The 16,612-nt window shown below is 40.0% G+C and overlaps 1 protein-coding gene across 1 annotated transcript; it reads left to right on the forward strand.

Annotated features, from left to right (window-relative positions):
• Positions 1 to 311: 311 nt before the first annotated feature.
• nt5c1bb (5'-nucleotidase, cytosolic IB b) lies at positions 312 to 8,946 on the forward strand. The gene is made up of 6 exons (XM_039781259.1): positions 312 to 544; positions 704 to 871; positions 3,165 to 3,294; positions 3,477 to 3,599; positions 5,865 to 6,046; positions 7,477 to 8,946. Exons 1-6 carry the CDS (start codon positions 431 to 433, stop codon positions 7,840 to 7,842), a joined length of 1,083 nt encoding a protein of 360 aa, XP_039637193.1. The 5' UTR covers positions 312 to 430; the 3' UTR covers positions 7,843 to 8,946.
• Positions 8,947 to 16,612: the final 7,666 nt, after the last annotated feature.

Below are 16,612 nucleotides of genomic sequence, written 5' to 3' on the forward strand. Positions count from 1 at the left end.
AGATGTATTATATGGGTATGCCTCAAAATGACTTACTTGTTATTACTTATTTCAGAAGATAAGAGTATGTATTCCTATATATTTTGTTTTCTTACAGTGATGAAATAGCAATTTTCGAAAATAAGGGAAGCACAGTATTGTCTAAAATATAGTAGTATGCTGTAGCATTAACATTTTTCTTAATTGGAAGAGGCCTAGCACAAAAACAACAGCCCCAAACCAAAATGACACAAGATATGTTGACAAGGGATCCGTCACCAGCCAACCAAGTTCAAGTGAAGCCGAGCCCTGCTTACGTCACGGCTTGGGGACATGCCCACCGGGGTTTAAAAAATACATTTCCGCAAAGTTTTGTTACAAGCTGCAGCTTGCCTTGCGTTCAAACGCGTTTATTACCGGCTTACGACGTAAGTTACAAACGTTAATAAGAATGTGTGAAGTCAAACCAAACAATTCAGCTCCAACTGAAGACAGCGGAGCGGAAAGAGACTGGGCTGCTGCCAAAGTGTTTTTTGACAGCCTCAAAACAAACAAACCAAGACCTGTAAGTATTTTACCTGAACAGTTGTATTACCATAGCGTGTCTTAGCTTCACGTATAGCTACGTTCTTGCCATAGGTTCTTGCATACAATTTGTGCTTTCATAAGTGCTAGACAAGCCTAGCCTTGTACCCACATTTCATGTTTTCCATCTACTTAACAGCCCAAACCCCAGTATGCCGTCACCATCGCCGTCTCGTCTCGCACCCTCTTCGACATGGTAGCAGAGAGGAAAATCTATGAGGACGAAGGATTAGAGAAGTACGTGGCTTATCAGGTGGAGCATGAAAGCGATCCTCTGTTGCCAGGAGTTGCTTTCCCCTTCGTCAAGGTAGGCCTGAGTCCATCTGCAAGTGGCTGCAGGGTGTGGTGGTGTGCCTGAAATGTATTGCTAAATCTCAATGCTGACAGGAAAAACTTGCTTTGCAAAAACCTGATAATGGCCTGCACATCTAGACTAGTTTTTGTGTTAAAACGTAAAGCCCTGTTAAACCTCAGTCATGAGTATATAAGTCATGTAATGGCAAGTGTTTGAGTTTTGGCACCATCAGATCCAGTACAATCATAAACCTATATCAAAAAGACACTATTTCTCACCTAATTTTCACACATCTTAATTATCTGTTTATTCATTCTTTTTAATGTCAGATATCCACCTCTCATATGATGGAGCTTCGTCACTGACTTATTCAATTCCTCATTTAAAGCTACATTGTGTAATAATTTTGTTATGGCTGTGGCTATAAGACCCAGAACACGGAGTATCACACACAGACACGGAGGAAAACGTTTAGAATGTCTTTAATGAATGGCACAACAAAAACTCAGCAGCCTGAGACAGTCAGCTGCGCTGGTGGAGGAGACAGGACTGGAGCGGCGTGGGCAGAGCGTGGCGTGTCCAAAAACAATTCTCACAGGGATCCAAACGAGGAGATGAAAAGTTGAGGAGCGAAACGCCGCGCGCACAGCGGTCGTTAGGCACAGGTCGAGTGGTGGTAGGTCTGGATGAAGGGACAAAAACAAACATAGGTGAGCGGAGCACGGAGACAAAACATGAGGCAAAAAACTTAAGCGCACGATTCACTGGGAGCCAAGTTACCACTTTGGTAGCGAAATGACGCGCCGAAGACAGGTTCCAACCAGGTCTAAATACTGCAGCAGTGATGAGAGAATCAGCAACAGCTGAGCAGAAAGAGATTGCAGGATAGCCAGCAGCTGTGCAGGTAGGTGGATCACCCGGCCACGCCCCTTGACCTACTTTCAGCCGCTCCAGCAACATGGACAGACACAGAGGACAAGGAAGACAACACACACACCCAACCGCTCCCATAACAAATTTCTCCCATCTAGCGGTGAAATTGTATATGACAACCAACTGAATATTACTTTCTGGCCCCTCCCATTACAAGCGCGTTATAACTCCTACAGTGGCCGTGTTATTCCAAGAAGTACGACTTCGCCCGTGAGTGCTTTCAAATCTGCCGGCAGTCGCTGAGTAATCTTCTCCCCCTCCCTGGCATTCGTCACGGCGCCACTGAGTGTAAAAGTGCGAAACGCTGAGGTATGTCCCTCTTTGGCTAATGTATTTTAAAGATGGAGGCGCAACATGGTAGAATACATTCGAGCGACTCGCTCAAATGTATTCTGAATGATTCTGAATGGCAGATTCTACACTTAAAGGAACTTATTCACCGTAACCCCAAGAGTTAGACAAGTCGATACATACCCTTCTCATCTCTGTGCGTACTGTAACGCTGCCTGGCGCCCCCAGCGGCAGCAGTCCATCACAGAACATGCAGGTGAATGGTTCCAGTAATCCTACTGCTCCAAATTGTGACAAAAGTGACAAAATAATGCCAACATGCTCCTATTTACATGTTGTGATTTGTAGAGTCACAGCGTGTACAAAAAACAATGTAACATGAGACACAGCCATCTTCTAACTGTAAACAAACCAGGAACTATATTATATATATATATATATATAGTTCCCGGTTTGTTTACGGTACACCGAGCTAAAACAAGTGAAGTCTAATACAACAGTCCTGTAATAAATCCTACTTTCATGAAAGTTATAAAGGTTTTATTTAAACTGTTTTAAAGATGTGTTGATTCAACTTTATGTCCATTTGAAAGCTTTAATTTGTGGTGCTGTTGAATTTGAAATATGTAAGGCATAACGGCATATTGTACACATGAAAAATAAACTTATCAGTGCTCTGTGTGGACAAATGGTCTCAAGGCATCACAAACTACCTCAAACATATCCTCAGCATATCTGTTCTCTAATATCTTGTTACTTAAATAGCAGACGTATACACCGATACCAATATATCCGTGATAAGCTAACATCGTGCCATTTGTCAGCCTGGCCAATTTAGTAGTCTGGCTTTAGTCATCTGTGTAATGCATGTCCATACAGACTTATAAAACACCCTGATGAAAGGGTTGGTGGTTTATAAAACACATTTCTTTGTTTCAGTGTTGTTTTAATGCCTTGATGTTCTCTTTCACTAAAATAAATCTGTAGTACATTGTTGTAATGTTTGTGTTGTAACCTCGTGTTGAACGCTCTGATGTAACATCCTGGCTTCTGATGTAAAGCAATCCGTCCTCTAACGCAGGCGCTGATGAATGTCAACTCTCGACTGAGGAAGCTCTACCCAGACAGCGAGGAGCTGTTTGACATCGTCTTAATGACTAACAACCATGCCCAGGTTGGAGTGCGCCTCATAAACAGCATTAATCACTACGGTACGCTAAAGCAGACATTGTTAATTGTTTAACACGGTGGCGGCTCGCCCACTGCAGCAACAGGAGCAATCAAGAGCAGCACTGAGTCTCATTATACACTGGAAATGAAGAAGAGCTGTTCTAGTGTAATTAGAGTGGGACTTCTTTCTCCACACATCTCCAACTTGCTTTTATACTTTCAGATTTGACTATAGAGAGATTCTGTATGACCGGAGGGAAAAGTCCTATAGGCTACCTGAAGGCCTACATGACAAACCTTTACCTCTCCAAGGACTCCGAGAAAGTCACAGAGGCCATAGAGGAAGGTAAGTGATATTGCTGTTGGGTTATAACCCTGATTTCTATAACGTTCCTAATATTACTTTCAGCAGCCTCGAGATGTATCTGATATTTACACACTTGCATGTTGACTTGTGTGTGACTCATTCACACTGTTAAGGGAAACCTCGACCCCACGCTGTGCAGGAAGAAGGAGCTGGTTGAAGACAGCGTATGATTTATGGCTCCCTGTCGTCTAAATACAGACAAAACAAACAGATATGAAACCCTGACATTCAAATGCGATGTGTGTTTAACAGAAAATGTTGATAATCGATGACAGTCGCTTATCAAGCAAAATTGTTAAACATTTGCAGGTTCTAGCTTCGCGATTTTGAGGATTTACTGCTTTTATCTGTACATTTAGTATCTTTATGTTTTTGCCTGTTGGTTGTTCAAAACGAGGTATTTGTAGACTTCACTTTTGGCTCTGACAAATTGTGATGAGAATTTTTCTTTTTTTTTTATAGAAAAACAAAAGTCACAACGGTGAACCTGTCATCACAGAAGGAGGCATATGTTAGATTCTATTTCCATACTAACAAATCTTTAAAAAATCCACTTACTCCAAAAAGATAGATAGTGCGTCAGTAATGTGAAGACTTTAGTGTTACATCTATAACTGATTCCTAGACAAAGCAGTGTCTTTTGGGACACTGCTTTAGGAAATAAGAAAGCTTTCACCATTTTCCTTTTTAAAGTGCCCATATTATGCTCATTTTCAGGTTCATAATTGTATTTTGAGGTTGTACCAGAATAGATTTACAGGGTTTACTTTTCAAAAAACACCATATTTTTGTTGTACTGCACATTGCTTCAGCCCCTCTTTTCACCCTGTGTTCAGGTCTCTGTTTTAGCTACAGAGTGAGACATCTCACTGCTGTAACATCTTCACACATGCATAGCTAGGTAAGGATCATATCAGCTAGCTAGACTAGACTTCTTCTAAATGAGGGCGCACTTCCAACTTTGCGTGGAATACCTGCAGAACAGGGACATGTAAGTAGTTCCTTTGTAGATTATGGTGAACTAGTGTGTGTTGTAGCAGTGTTTTGCCATTGAGAACGAGCTGGCATGCTAGCGCTAGCATGCTACGGTTAGCCCCTTCATTTCGGCTAGTGACGTAGAAAACCGTGCAGATTTTGAACAGCTCACCCGGAGACTGAAGGCAGGTTACATTCAGAAACCTGTATCTCACTCAAAACAGCATCATCATCAAACAGCACCAGAGTCACAAAATAACACCCCAAATCCCAGAAAAAGTGATTGTTTTTTTTCGGAATATGAGCACTTTAAAGTGCCCATATTATGAAAAAATCACTTTTTCTGGGATTTGGGGTGTTCTTTTGTGTCTCTGGTGCTTCCACACACATATAAACTTTGAAAAAAATCCATCCATGCTGTTTTGAGTGAGATACAGTTTCTGAATGTGTCCTGCCTTCAGTCTCCTAGTGAGCTGTTCAAAATCGGCTCGACCGGATACGTCACACAGTCCGAAATGAGCTGGCTAACCACAACCGTTAGCTCGTTAGCATGCTAACCGTTAGCATTAGCATGCTAACGCTAATGCTAACGCTAGCCATGCTACGTCGTTCTCAATAGCAAAGCACTGCTACAACACACACAAGTTCACCAATATCACTACAAAGAACTACTTACATGTGTGCCCTCATTTAGAAGTCTCCCAGCTAATCCTGCCTTGTAACTGACCAAAGTTGGAGAAACAGCTTTCCTTTACTGTCTCTAGAGTTAGCTAGTGACATGATCTACATCTGAACTACTGAGCATGTGCGAGTGCAATCAAAGCTAGTACAGAAGAAGAAGATGAAAAGAGGTCTCACTCTGTAGCTAAAACAGAGACCAGGTGAAAAGAGGATCTGCAGCAGTGAGAGAGAGCTGTGCAGTACAACAAAAATATGGTGTTTTTTGAAAATTAAACCATGTAAACCTATTCTGGTACAACCTTAAAATACAGTTATGAACCTGAAAATGAGCATAATATGGGCGCTTTAATGTTGTGGTAGCTGTGGAACCGCGTTGGCTGAACTGTGTAGATATAACATTTGAATGTCTTCATTGAAAGACTTATTGAGGTATCAATAATCAAACCTAACGTGGCAGTTAAAACATTAATAATAAATTAGGAAGTTGAAGAAGCCTGCAGCCGTGAGTTGTCACATTTTCTCCATTAAACATAGCGATGGACGCCCATTCCAAAAAGCATATTTGTAACCAACCCTCCCCTCCTTCAGGCATTGCTGCAGCCACAATGTTCATGACACAAACGGAGACTTTGAGCGAAACTCAGCTGAGAGTGGCGTTTGATGGCGACGCCGTCCTCTTCTCGGACGAGTCAGAGATAATCGTGAAGGAACACGGCCTGGACACTTTCTTTGAGCACGAGAAGGCGTTTGAGAACAAACCTCTCGCTCAGGTAACGAATGCTTGTGTCTGTGTACTTCACCATCACTGTGTGCAGACTGTATATCCAGAATAGGCTGTATACAAACTAGCCTTATATTGATCTTTATGTTATATAAGGAAGTTGTGTTATCTAGTGTTGATCCTTCCCCTCTAATCGCAGCTACAGAAACATTCTTTCGAAATTATGTAGATTTGTTTTTTCGGATTGTTAAGAGTTCTCTTCTTTAGTTACATTACTTCATAGTATACTGTAGATCTAGTGTTTCAGTCTGCCATTTACATTCTGAAATATGGGTTCCTTTCAACAAAAATGTGCCCAAAAATAACATGGATGGTTTCATAAAATGGACAACACGAGGATTAAACAAGTTCCTCAGTCTGGGTTTCAGGAGATCGTAGTAATGTATCCATTGTGCTCCGATGGCTGAATTGCTGTTTCGCTAGCTTTTCAGCCTTAACAAGAATAAACCCAAAATAAATAGAAAGTACTGCCGATCATTGTTTTCCATCCAAATGTATCTCCCTTTAGTTGATTGAGTCCTAATGGATTCCCCAGGGACTCGTCTAATATGAATAGTTTAGTTTTTTGTATGCAGATATATACAACAGCATAAAACCAGATTACAAATAAAACCCATGTGATAGGAGAGAGAAGTTAGAGACTTATGGACCTCCACAATTTACAGTAAATACTTAACAATAAATAAAACATGATTCAGCGAAATACAAAGAAATTAATCACACTAAGAAACAAACAAACTGAACCGAAGAGTTCACCAAATCTATTGGCTGTTACAACAACACCTGTATGGGTGATACAAAGCTCTGGAAAATGTCTGCAGAGTTGAGGAACTTGCTCTACTGGCTGTAAGTTTTAAATCAACTGGGGCTTCCTTTTTTCCATGTGTGCCCTTTTGTGTGTTTGTGCATTACGTTCATCTTCCCTCTATTTACTAGAGATGTTCCAATACCCATATCAGTATCGGTATCGGCTCCGATACTGCCTAAAGCGCTGGTATCGGTATCGGGAAGTACTGGAGTTTATGCACCGATCTGATACCACGTAATAAACCCCTAAAGAAAATCTACGTTAAAGTAGTTTATTTATGTTCTTTTTCCGTTACAACTGACTGTCAAACTGGAGAATAAAAGAAAGTTCTGTGGCATTCATTGTTTGTTTGTTCATGTTTTACAAAGAGTTTAACCTGAGCCAGACCGACAACAAAGATAATATCATAATATCACATCCATACAGGGATAGTAGTATACAGCTGTTAAAACATAATAAAATATATGACACGCTGGTATCGGATCGGTACTCGGTATCGGGCGATACGCAAGTTCAGGTATCGGAATTGGTATCGGGAAGCAAAAAATGGTATCGGGCCATCTCTACTATTTAGTTCCTTATTTTGAAACTCAATTCTTTGGCTCTTTCAGGGTCCCTTAAAGTGTTTCCTGGAGGCTCTGGGGAAGCTCCAGAGAAAATTCTACGCCAAGAACGAGCGCATGAACTGTCCCATCCGAACCTACCTGGTGACGGCCCGCAGTGCTGCCAGCTCCGGGGCTCGCGTCCTGAAGACTCTCCGCAGCTGGGGCCTGGAGATTGACGAGGCTCTCTTCCTGGCCGGGGCTCCTAAAGGGCCCCTGCTGCAGAAAATAAAACCGCACATCTACTTTGACGACCAGATGTTCCACATTCAGGGGGCCAATGAAATGGGCACCATATCTGCACACGTCCCCTACGGGATCGGACAGAAGTACCACAAGGGCAAACTCATCGAGCAGCCTGCAAAAAAGGAATAACCTAAAAATGGTTGCAAAATGAAATACGCACCACGTTGTCACCTGACTATAATGAGATTCAGGAAATTAATTTGTTAAAAGAATAACAGAATTTATGTAGAATTTAGCTAATTAATTGGTAATGGCGTCTACAAAATTTCCTACTTTTTGGGATATTATAAAATATTTTCTACTGTTTTCTTTAGGCTAGCTAGAGTATTATTGATGAGTGGTTGCACTAGATGCCACACACTATTTCACTTGATACTGTTCTGGAAGAGAAACACCAGATTCATCTAACTATTTTGAGATTACTTTTATTGTTTACGTTTGAGTTTGTCATTTTCTTTACACTTTTATAGGATAAACACATTTATTTATCTGGGTTTTGGCTATTGGTCCTTGGTATATTCAGTGTTACCAAGGTGGGAGAATGTATCTGCTGTAGTAGTATTTTTTTTTTTCTTTCTCTTTCATAGATTTAAAATTCACCAGCCAGTTAGAAACGGCCCTTTTCAACTCAAAATTTCCAACGTTTTTGGATTAACTTTGCTCATTTAATGGGACATATTGATTTCAGTAATTCGTTTTAAAGGGACATTTATGAGGGTAGAATGTCTATGGCTTACAGGGAACAGTGATGCTGTTTTTCTTTGTTACTGTTTCTGCTGTTGATGTGCACAAACTGTATAAAACTTTATAGTTTTCCTCCAACTTTTAAACTAATGTTCTGCATGTTGTTTACACTTTTCAAGTGTCTGGATATCAGACAGGCAGCACACTGTAACTACACTTTTCTATCACCTTATAGTGTTTTTATATAGGACTGACTACATATACTGTAAATGTTTGCAGATTGCATTTGATGTATTTCATGTTGCAAAAATATGTAATTGTTTTCATAACTAAATGTCGTCAAGGGTTTCTCCAGTTACACTTGTTTGTACATTTTTATATCGTGTGGTAAAGTTTCTCAGTGCCGGATCATGCAATGTTTAGCATTCATTGTACTTAAGTACACAATACCATGATGTTTGCACCAATTCACTTTTCTATAATAGGATTACTATCTTGCTTTTAAGCGTTGAGTGCAGAGGAGTAAAGGAATGTGGAGGAATCCCAGTGGCCTGTCTTCTTAATTTTTTTGTTGAAAGTAATTAGGTACATTTACTTTAATACAATTTCAAAATAATGTACTTTATTTGATTATGTCAATTGTATTATACTTGATACTTGTACTTCACTACATTTCAGAGGGAAATATACTTTTGAATGCTTTAAACTGCTTGTTTGCAAACTCGTGATTGGTGAGGAGTCACTTCCCTGTGAAAGTAAATTTGAAAGATCAAACTTTAGAAGCTTATCTTGGGGTGGATCTGTCCTGTCAATCATCGGTGAAAGAAGTATTCAGATCCTTTATTAACTACATGCGTTTTGTGTGCAAAAATCTTAGTCTGTAAATCAACTAGTAACTAAAGCTGTCAGATTAATGTAGTGGAGTAAAAAGTACAATATTTCTCTCTGAAATGTAGTGGAGTAGAAGTAGAAAGTGGCATGAAAAGTAAAGAATCAAGTAAAGTACAAGTACCTCAAAAGTGTACTTCAGTACTTGAGTAAATGTAATTAGTCACACTCCACCACTGCTGTCAATAAACCTGTTCCTCAGTGTCAGTCCAACCTCAGCTGATGAAGACCGACTCTCATCTTGTACGTGATGAAAGAAGCCACAAGGGGGAGCTCCTGTTTAACTAGATTGGGACTTTCCCATAGACAGTTGAAGGACAGGAGGAACAGCCTGTCCTTTGTGTAGTCTATACCAGAACCATATAGCGAGAGAACAGAGTTTTCTCTATCACTCTGGGCGACACGTTTTCTAAAGTATATAGTCTACAGAAGAATGGAAAGAGGGGGAGAATAAGATCGTTTTAGACTTAAAAGTGAATTCAAAGTAAAGTGTAAAAACTAATTTCATGAAACCAGAAATCTCAAAAAAAAAAAAAAAAACGTCTTTGAGGTAGCCTATATTTCCTCCTTTTTTAATAACTGAGCTCCCACTCGGCCTATTTTTCCAGGTACCAAAACATCACTGCAAAGCACAGCAAGAATAAAATGCAAATCACTCTGCATTCACTGAACTAACATTAGGCCTAATTGGAAGTTAATGAGCTATCCTGCGGTCCCAGATATATTTATAATATGATATTATTAATATCTGAGGTTTATGCTTCTTGGACTAAAATAGTCAAGTCAAGTTAAGAGCACATTTAAAACCAACCTAGGATGAACAATGTGCTGTACAAAGGTATGTCATAAAAACAAAGGAAGACAATACAAATATAGGCTACTGTAGACACAATGAACATCATACAAACAACACATTTCTATACTAATGTCCCTAAACTAAATCAAAAGCCAAAGAATAAAAATATGTTTTAAGACGAGACGTAAAGATCTCGGCAGTAGAGGAGGACCTAATATGAATGGGAAGTTTGTTCCAGAGTCTCGGGGCCACAACGGAGAAGGCCCGATCACCCTTTGTTTTCATCCGACACTGAATAGCTAAAAGGAACAAATTAGACGATCTTAGGTTCCTGGAGGAGTTACGTATACAGTAAGGAGATCAGCAATATATAAGGGCCCAATCCATGTAATGCCTTAAAAACAAGTAACATTACCTAAAAAGCGATTCTATATTTGACCGGTAACCAGTGAGTAGAAGCCAATATCGGGGAGATATCCTCCTTCTGGTACCAGTCAACAATTTATATAGCAGCCGCATTCTGGACAAGCTGCAGGCGTGATAAAGATGATTGGCAACTCCCAGAATACAAGGAATTGCAGTAGTTAATACAAGATTAAATAAGAGCATGAATAACAGTCTCCAAGTCCTTACGACAGAGCAAGGATTTTAGTTTAGCAATAGTCCTGAGATGAAAAAAAGCTACATTTGACAACAGAACTAATTTTAATGCTGGGTCAAAGATGAAACCTATATTTCTGGCAAATTAATATCACATTATATAAGCCTATAGCCTTAACGTTATATAGCAGAAATAGCTATATTTTTTTAAAGGGAGAGTAGCCTATTAAGTAAAGATTATTTACTAATAGGCCTACTTAAAATACCATTTTGTACTCCATTACAAGTAAAAGTATTGACAATGTAACTAAAAAAGTAGGCTACTCCTCTGATTTAATATCACTCCTATGCTCACGAAAATCTGTTTAAAAAAAAGCATTTGATGCAGCAGAATCCCCGCATTCGTCTTCCTTGTCAAATATATATAAAATATAATATAAAATATAATAATAAATAAATTATAATACTTTTTAATATAATAACAATAAAATATAAATAAATGAAAAAAAATTATAAAAATATAGAAGTTTCTTTTCTTTTTCCAAGTTTCTTTCGCCAGTTAACTTTCTTTCAGTTCCACCGTTGGCCGCTAAGCCCATAGTTGCTTTAAGACATGGCGCTGTTCCTGGGGGCTTGGTGTGGTCAAAACCATAGACAGTACCAGTCGTCTACATTGCCCACAATGCAACTCAAAGGGCTCAGAGATTCTGGTGTTTTGGTTTTATGATAGTAGCATTTAATTGTGCCCGGAGCCGCTATCTGCAAGGAGAAATCATGGACTTATTATTAACGGGAGAGATAAGGAGCGGGTAGGCCTATAGGCCACACAGAGGTCTGGTAAACGCACTTCTTTCTAACTCCACACGTCCATATTTGTTTGTCTTTTAAACTTGTAGACTTCAGCCCCAACCATAGACTGTATATTATTAGTCTATCGCCCCAACCATTGACTGTATTATGGCCCCAACCCATGCTGACTCAACTGACATCATTTGAGTCAATTGATCATGTCTGGCTCATAGACTGTTATGGTCTGGCTCAGCTCCTGCTGGAGCCACAGACGCGTTCTCTTAATACAACTTTTTCACATATAGCTGGAGTAACTGTAAATACTCCCCAAGTCCCCCCTTTCAGGTTAAATATAAACAATTAGCTAAATATACTTAGGCTAAAGCATCAAAAGTAAAAGTACTCAATGTAGAAAAGTGTTGTTATAGGATTAAATGTCAGATTAGTGGAGTTTTCCTGCTGTTGTGTAGCTAAGTATTTAATTTGACATGCTAGATGAGGTTGAGCTAATTTAACAATTGTATATACTGTTTGGTTTAAGATCTTATAAAATATGATACATTATTAAAATGCCTTCTTTATTCTATTTAACTTGTGTAATCTGTATTGGTGAAATGTTTCGATTTAGCAACAGGCACTTTTTTTAACAATGTTTTTTATAGATTTTTCATCACAATTACACCTTTAAACAAGTATATTACTGTTGTATTTATTTAATTTAACAGTAGTTGTGTATGTCTGCATCAGCCAATTATATTGGAATAGCTTTACATTAGAGTTTGCTGTTTGTTTCTGAGATGCGTCACAGGTTTTTTCCCCCAATCCTTTAGCAACAGGCACTTTAAACTATTTGGTCACTAGAGTAATGGCAGTGGATATTGTTTCCTGCCTGGAGACTGTGAGGAGGGGACGCTTGTTGGTCTTAAAGCTTAATGCTATGGGGGCAGGATTTATTATATTTTTATGATATTTTTCTACAGTTGAGTTATTCATCTTGTCAGTAGAGTATCTTTGCAGCGAGGCACGTTTTTGTCAGGCAGCAGAGTGTGTGTATGCATCCCTGAGAGCCGGGACCAACTGGCTGTTGCCATGGATACTGGGTGCTGACACCAGAAGAACTGTGTAGGCTTGTTGAAGATATAATTAATAACAAAGGCTTAGAGGCAAAGGTAGCATGGGGCTCAGTATGAGAAACCTCATCACACACTTACTATAATTGGCACCCTTTCTGTGTGTGTGTGTGTGTGTGTGTGTGTGTGTGTGTGTGTGTGTGTGTGTGTGTGAGAGAGAGAGAGAGAGAAAGAAAAAAAAAAAAGAGAGAAAAAGGGAAATGGACGCCACAAGAAAAGTTACTGAAACATAAGCGGGGAAACAGTACTCTCATACTCTGCTGCTGCATTTATCTTCTTGACAAGCAATTTGCTCTAAATATGTTTCCTTGGTTGGCGGCCAGAAACTTGTAGGTATGTGTTTTGTGAAAGGAATTTATGTGGGCCAACATTACCTTGGTGGGTGTCTGGATACCTGCATACTGAATATCTTGGGAACATTTATTAAGTATATTTTTTAATAAACTGGAGCTTTACACATTGATGTACGGAAGCTTTGTCAATTGTTCACATGGAGGACAAGCTCAGGTTAGGGCTGGGCGATAGGGAGAAAATCAGATTTCACAAATACCTCAATATCAATATTGCGGCGATATTCTAGGGTTGACAATTGTTGCTTTAACAAAATATCTTCACATTTAGATTTTAGATAAATAATCATCAGTAATGTAGACATAATGTCTAAGTGGGGAAAGGCAAATAATAGAACAGCTAGAACAGTCTGGAAAGTTCAGAAAAGTACATCACTTTACTGTAATGCAGCCTTTAAAACCAGGAAAAGACAACACTTATGTCATATCACGATATTATGATATCCAAAATCTAAGACGATATCTAGTCTTATATCACAATGTCGATATAATATCGATCTATTGCCCAGCCCTAGCTCAGGTTGTTTTTAGTCATGCTGGTGGCGTGACTCTATGGCAATATTGGTTTGTTCTTCCACCACTTCCATCCATACTGAACTATCTCAATAACTTTTAGCGCCACACAACATTTTGGGTTTAGTGAAATGTCTCAACAACTGAAATACAAAAGATATACACTATGTCCAGGATGATATGTTGTCAACTATTGGATGAATTGCCATGAAATATGGTGCAGGCAAACATATTCCCCTCAGGATGAATTGTAATAACTTTAATAATATTTAATAATATTTATGGCTATTTATGACCACTCTTGCAGTGCTGGGCCCCCCTCATATTAATTAATTATTTATGTTTTTAATGATGCCTACATGTTTTTAGCTTTTTGTCTTCAGGTATTTATTGTGTTAGAATTGTTGGAGCTTGTATTGTAAGACAAATTTCCGTGTCTAGATCTATCTATCTATCTATCTATCTATCTATCTATCTATCTATCTATCTATCTATCTATCTATCTATCTATATTAGCATGCTGATGTTAGCCCTGCAGGACTGTTGTGTTAGACTGCATTAGTTTAAGCTAGGTATACCTGGACTGCACTTCCCAGAAGCTACTACCACAATGTCTTTTTCTGTTGAGTTTCTGTTGTTGAAGTTAGGGATTTCTGTAGGTGGCGCTTACTTCTTCATCTGTTCAATCATAAAGTCTGTCAACAGTCAACACTCGTGATATAACAACTCAGTGAATCTGATGCACGATGCTACAGTGACCATTTGCTGTGTGACTGAGTTGGTGGAGCACACACTCAGTGATATGACAGGCTCTGTTGACAGAAAACTGTGGTATGATAATGACATGTATTGAGGTCAGTTGGTCTCCCTCCCGAGTAGCACATCCTTATAGAAATATTATCCTGGGTACATCCACTCCAAACAAACAAGAAGTAAAGCCATACTGTAGATTAAAGTGTAAATCTACAGTAGAGTTGAGATTCCTGAAGTATTTTATCCAGCACAGAGCTGTTGGTTGATGCTTTGTAAAGATTAAACTGGTTTTGTCTGTTCAAATAGGCTTCCTGTTTGAAACAGACGCTCATCGCCCTTGTGGTATGCATTTTGTGCTTCTGTAAATGCCGTCTGACTGATGTTATTGCAGACCTTAATGTGTGTTCTGCAGGGATCCCAGGAAACCTGTCTACACCTCCAGAATGAGCTGGCCTTTATTCAATTTAGCCCATTCTCATTTGATTGCACAGTGTGGTTCTCTGAAAGCAACCCCACAGGTCATTGACAAGACAGTGTCTCTGCATGAGATGGATTACTGATGCTGCATTTGATGAGACGCTGTTTCCTCATCTTGGCTTTTCACAGGTGCACCTGTTAGCCGTTATTGACAGGCTCGGCTAAGGTACGAGACACAGTTAGTAAGCTCTATACCCGAATATCCAATATGCAGACCCAAGGATGGAAACAGGTTAAGTGATTCTATGAAAATGCTTCCAACAATCTGAAATCAATCGCTGCTTTGCGTGTTGCTTTAAACAGCGAGCAGCAGAGAGAGGCAGTGTTCCTGCTGATAGCATGTTACTTTAAGTTTAAGGTCTGGCTTTCTGGTCTGCTCATTTAAGCTATTCATTCACTGACACATTGTATCAGTTTTGTAGGGTAAAAACAATAAATGGCGCAGAGTGGAAATAGAAAATTACTTTTTCTTCCAGTGTTTTAGATTTATCTGCCCTGTGTGGAAGGGATCGGCCTGCTCTCTGTCACTGCCATCTTTAATATGTGTTCCATGCTAGGTTTTTTTTGCTGTAATTCATTCACAACTTACAGTGGCTTTGGTCATTTTGAGGACCATCAAACTGACCTCCTGTCCGTCCAGTGTTCAGCGTGATCTGTGTTGACCGGTGAGAGAGCTGATGTGATGAGAAGGGCAGGCCGAGCAGAGACAAAACACACTGCCATAGTAAAAGCTGAGCGGCCATACTTGTTCATGGCCAGAGCTGATCAGCTGTGGCATTAAGTCTGCTCTGCAGGCTTAGTAAGGGATGCAGAAACTGTGGCTCCTGCAGAGGCTCAGCCCAGACAGGCAGGGACACAACTAGCTGGCGAGGGAAATCTCAACACAACCACTGAGCAAGCAAGCATCACCAATTATCTCCACCTCTGCGCTTGTAGCAGGAATACATTTCAGCACCATTACCTCTGGGCAGCCATGGGCTGACAGTCGCTCCCGTCAGGGTGATAGTTCTAAATTGGCTCCCACCCCTCTCCTCCTACTGAGATTGAAAAGAGATTATTAAAGACATTCATCATAGAAGAGACCTGGGCCTGTCTGGAAAGTCTGAAAATGGTAAGAAATGGCAGCACAATGGAGAGGAACAGGAGCGGAAACAGGATGGAGTGGAGAGAAAATGATATAGAGATATGTCTGTGTGCTGAAGGCTTGATGCTCCTCCCTGGTACCAGACAAGGTGGCCCCTTGGGTGTCCTGTGAGCTGGCTGGGCTAAAGCAGCCGCGGTGTGGGGCCCAAGTCTAACGCATGCGCACAGCAGGCCACCCAGTCATGGCTCAAACCTATGCGGCACTAATGATACCCCTGGGGACGGAAACAGTCTGGCTCCTGCATGACAAGATGCACTATACAGTATATTAACGCTGTCTGATCCAAGTGAAAGACTCTGTGAAAGACTGTAGGTAGGTAGGACAAGTTGAAGGTCTCCTCTGTGGTCTTTTGCTCAGAAATCTAAACAGATCATAATGGCTTGGCATGTTAAATATATTACGGTTAATACATCTTTTGCAGTGTTTTTTTGTGGTGGAATAATGCAGGAAAGACTATTATTGTTCATTGTTACACATATCACAAGTTGAAATGCTGAATGTTGCACTTTGTGGTTTCTCCTGTTACATATTCTAGAAGACTAATGGGCCTTCAATTTCCAGTACATATTGTGTACAAGCATTCATTTTTAACATATGTTTTTGATAAGGGCCTTACACTAAGGAGACTCCACCTGACCTGGCGTGGGATGTGGCATTTCATTTCTGTCAAACTGCTTTTACTTACTTGCCAATCCCGCTCTCTTTCACTCCTCCTGTGTAAAGACTAGCAGAGGTGTCGTTCGATGCAATTATGCAACCACCTGAATATTGATGA

This window comes from Perca fluviatilis, chromosome 18 (assembly GCF_010015445.1).
Source record: "Perca fluviatilis chromosome 18, GENO_Pfluv_1.0, whole genome shotgun sequence".
NCBI lineage: Eukaryota > Metazoa > Chordata > Actinopteri > Perciformes > Percidae > Perca > Perca fluviatilis.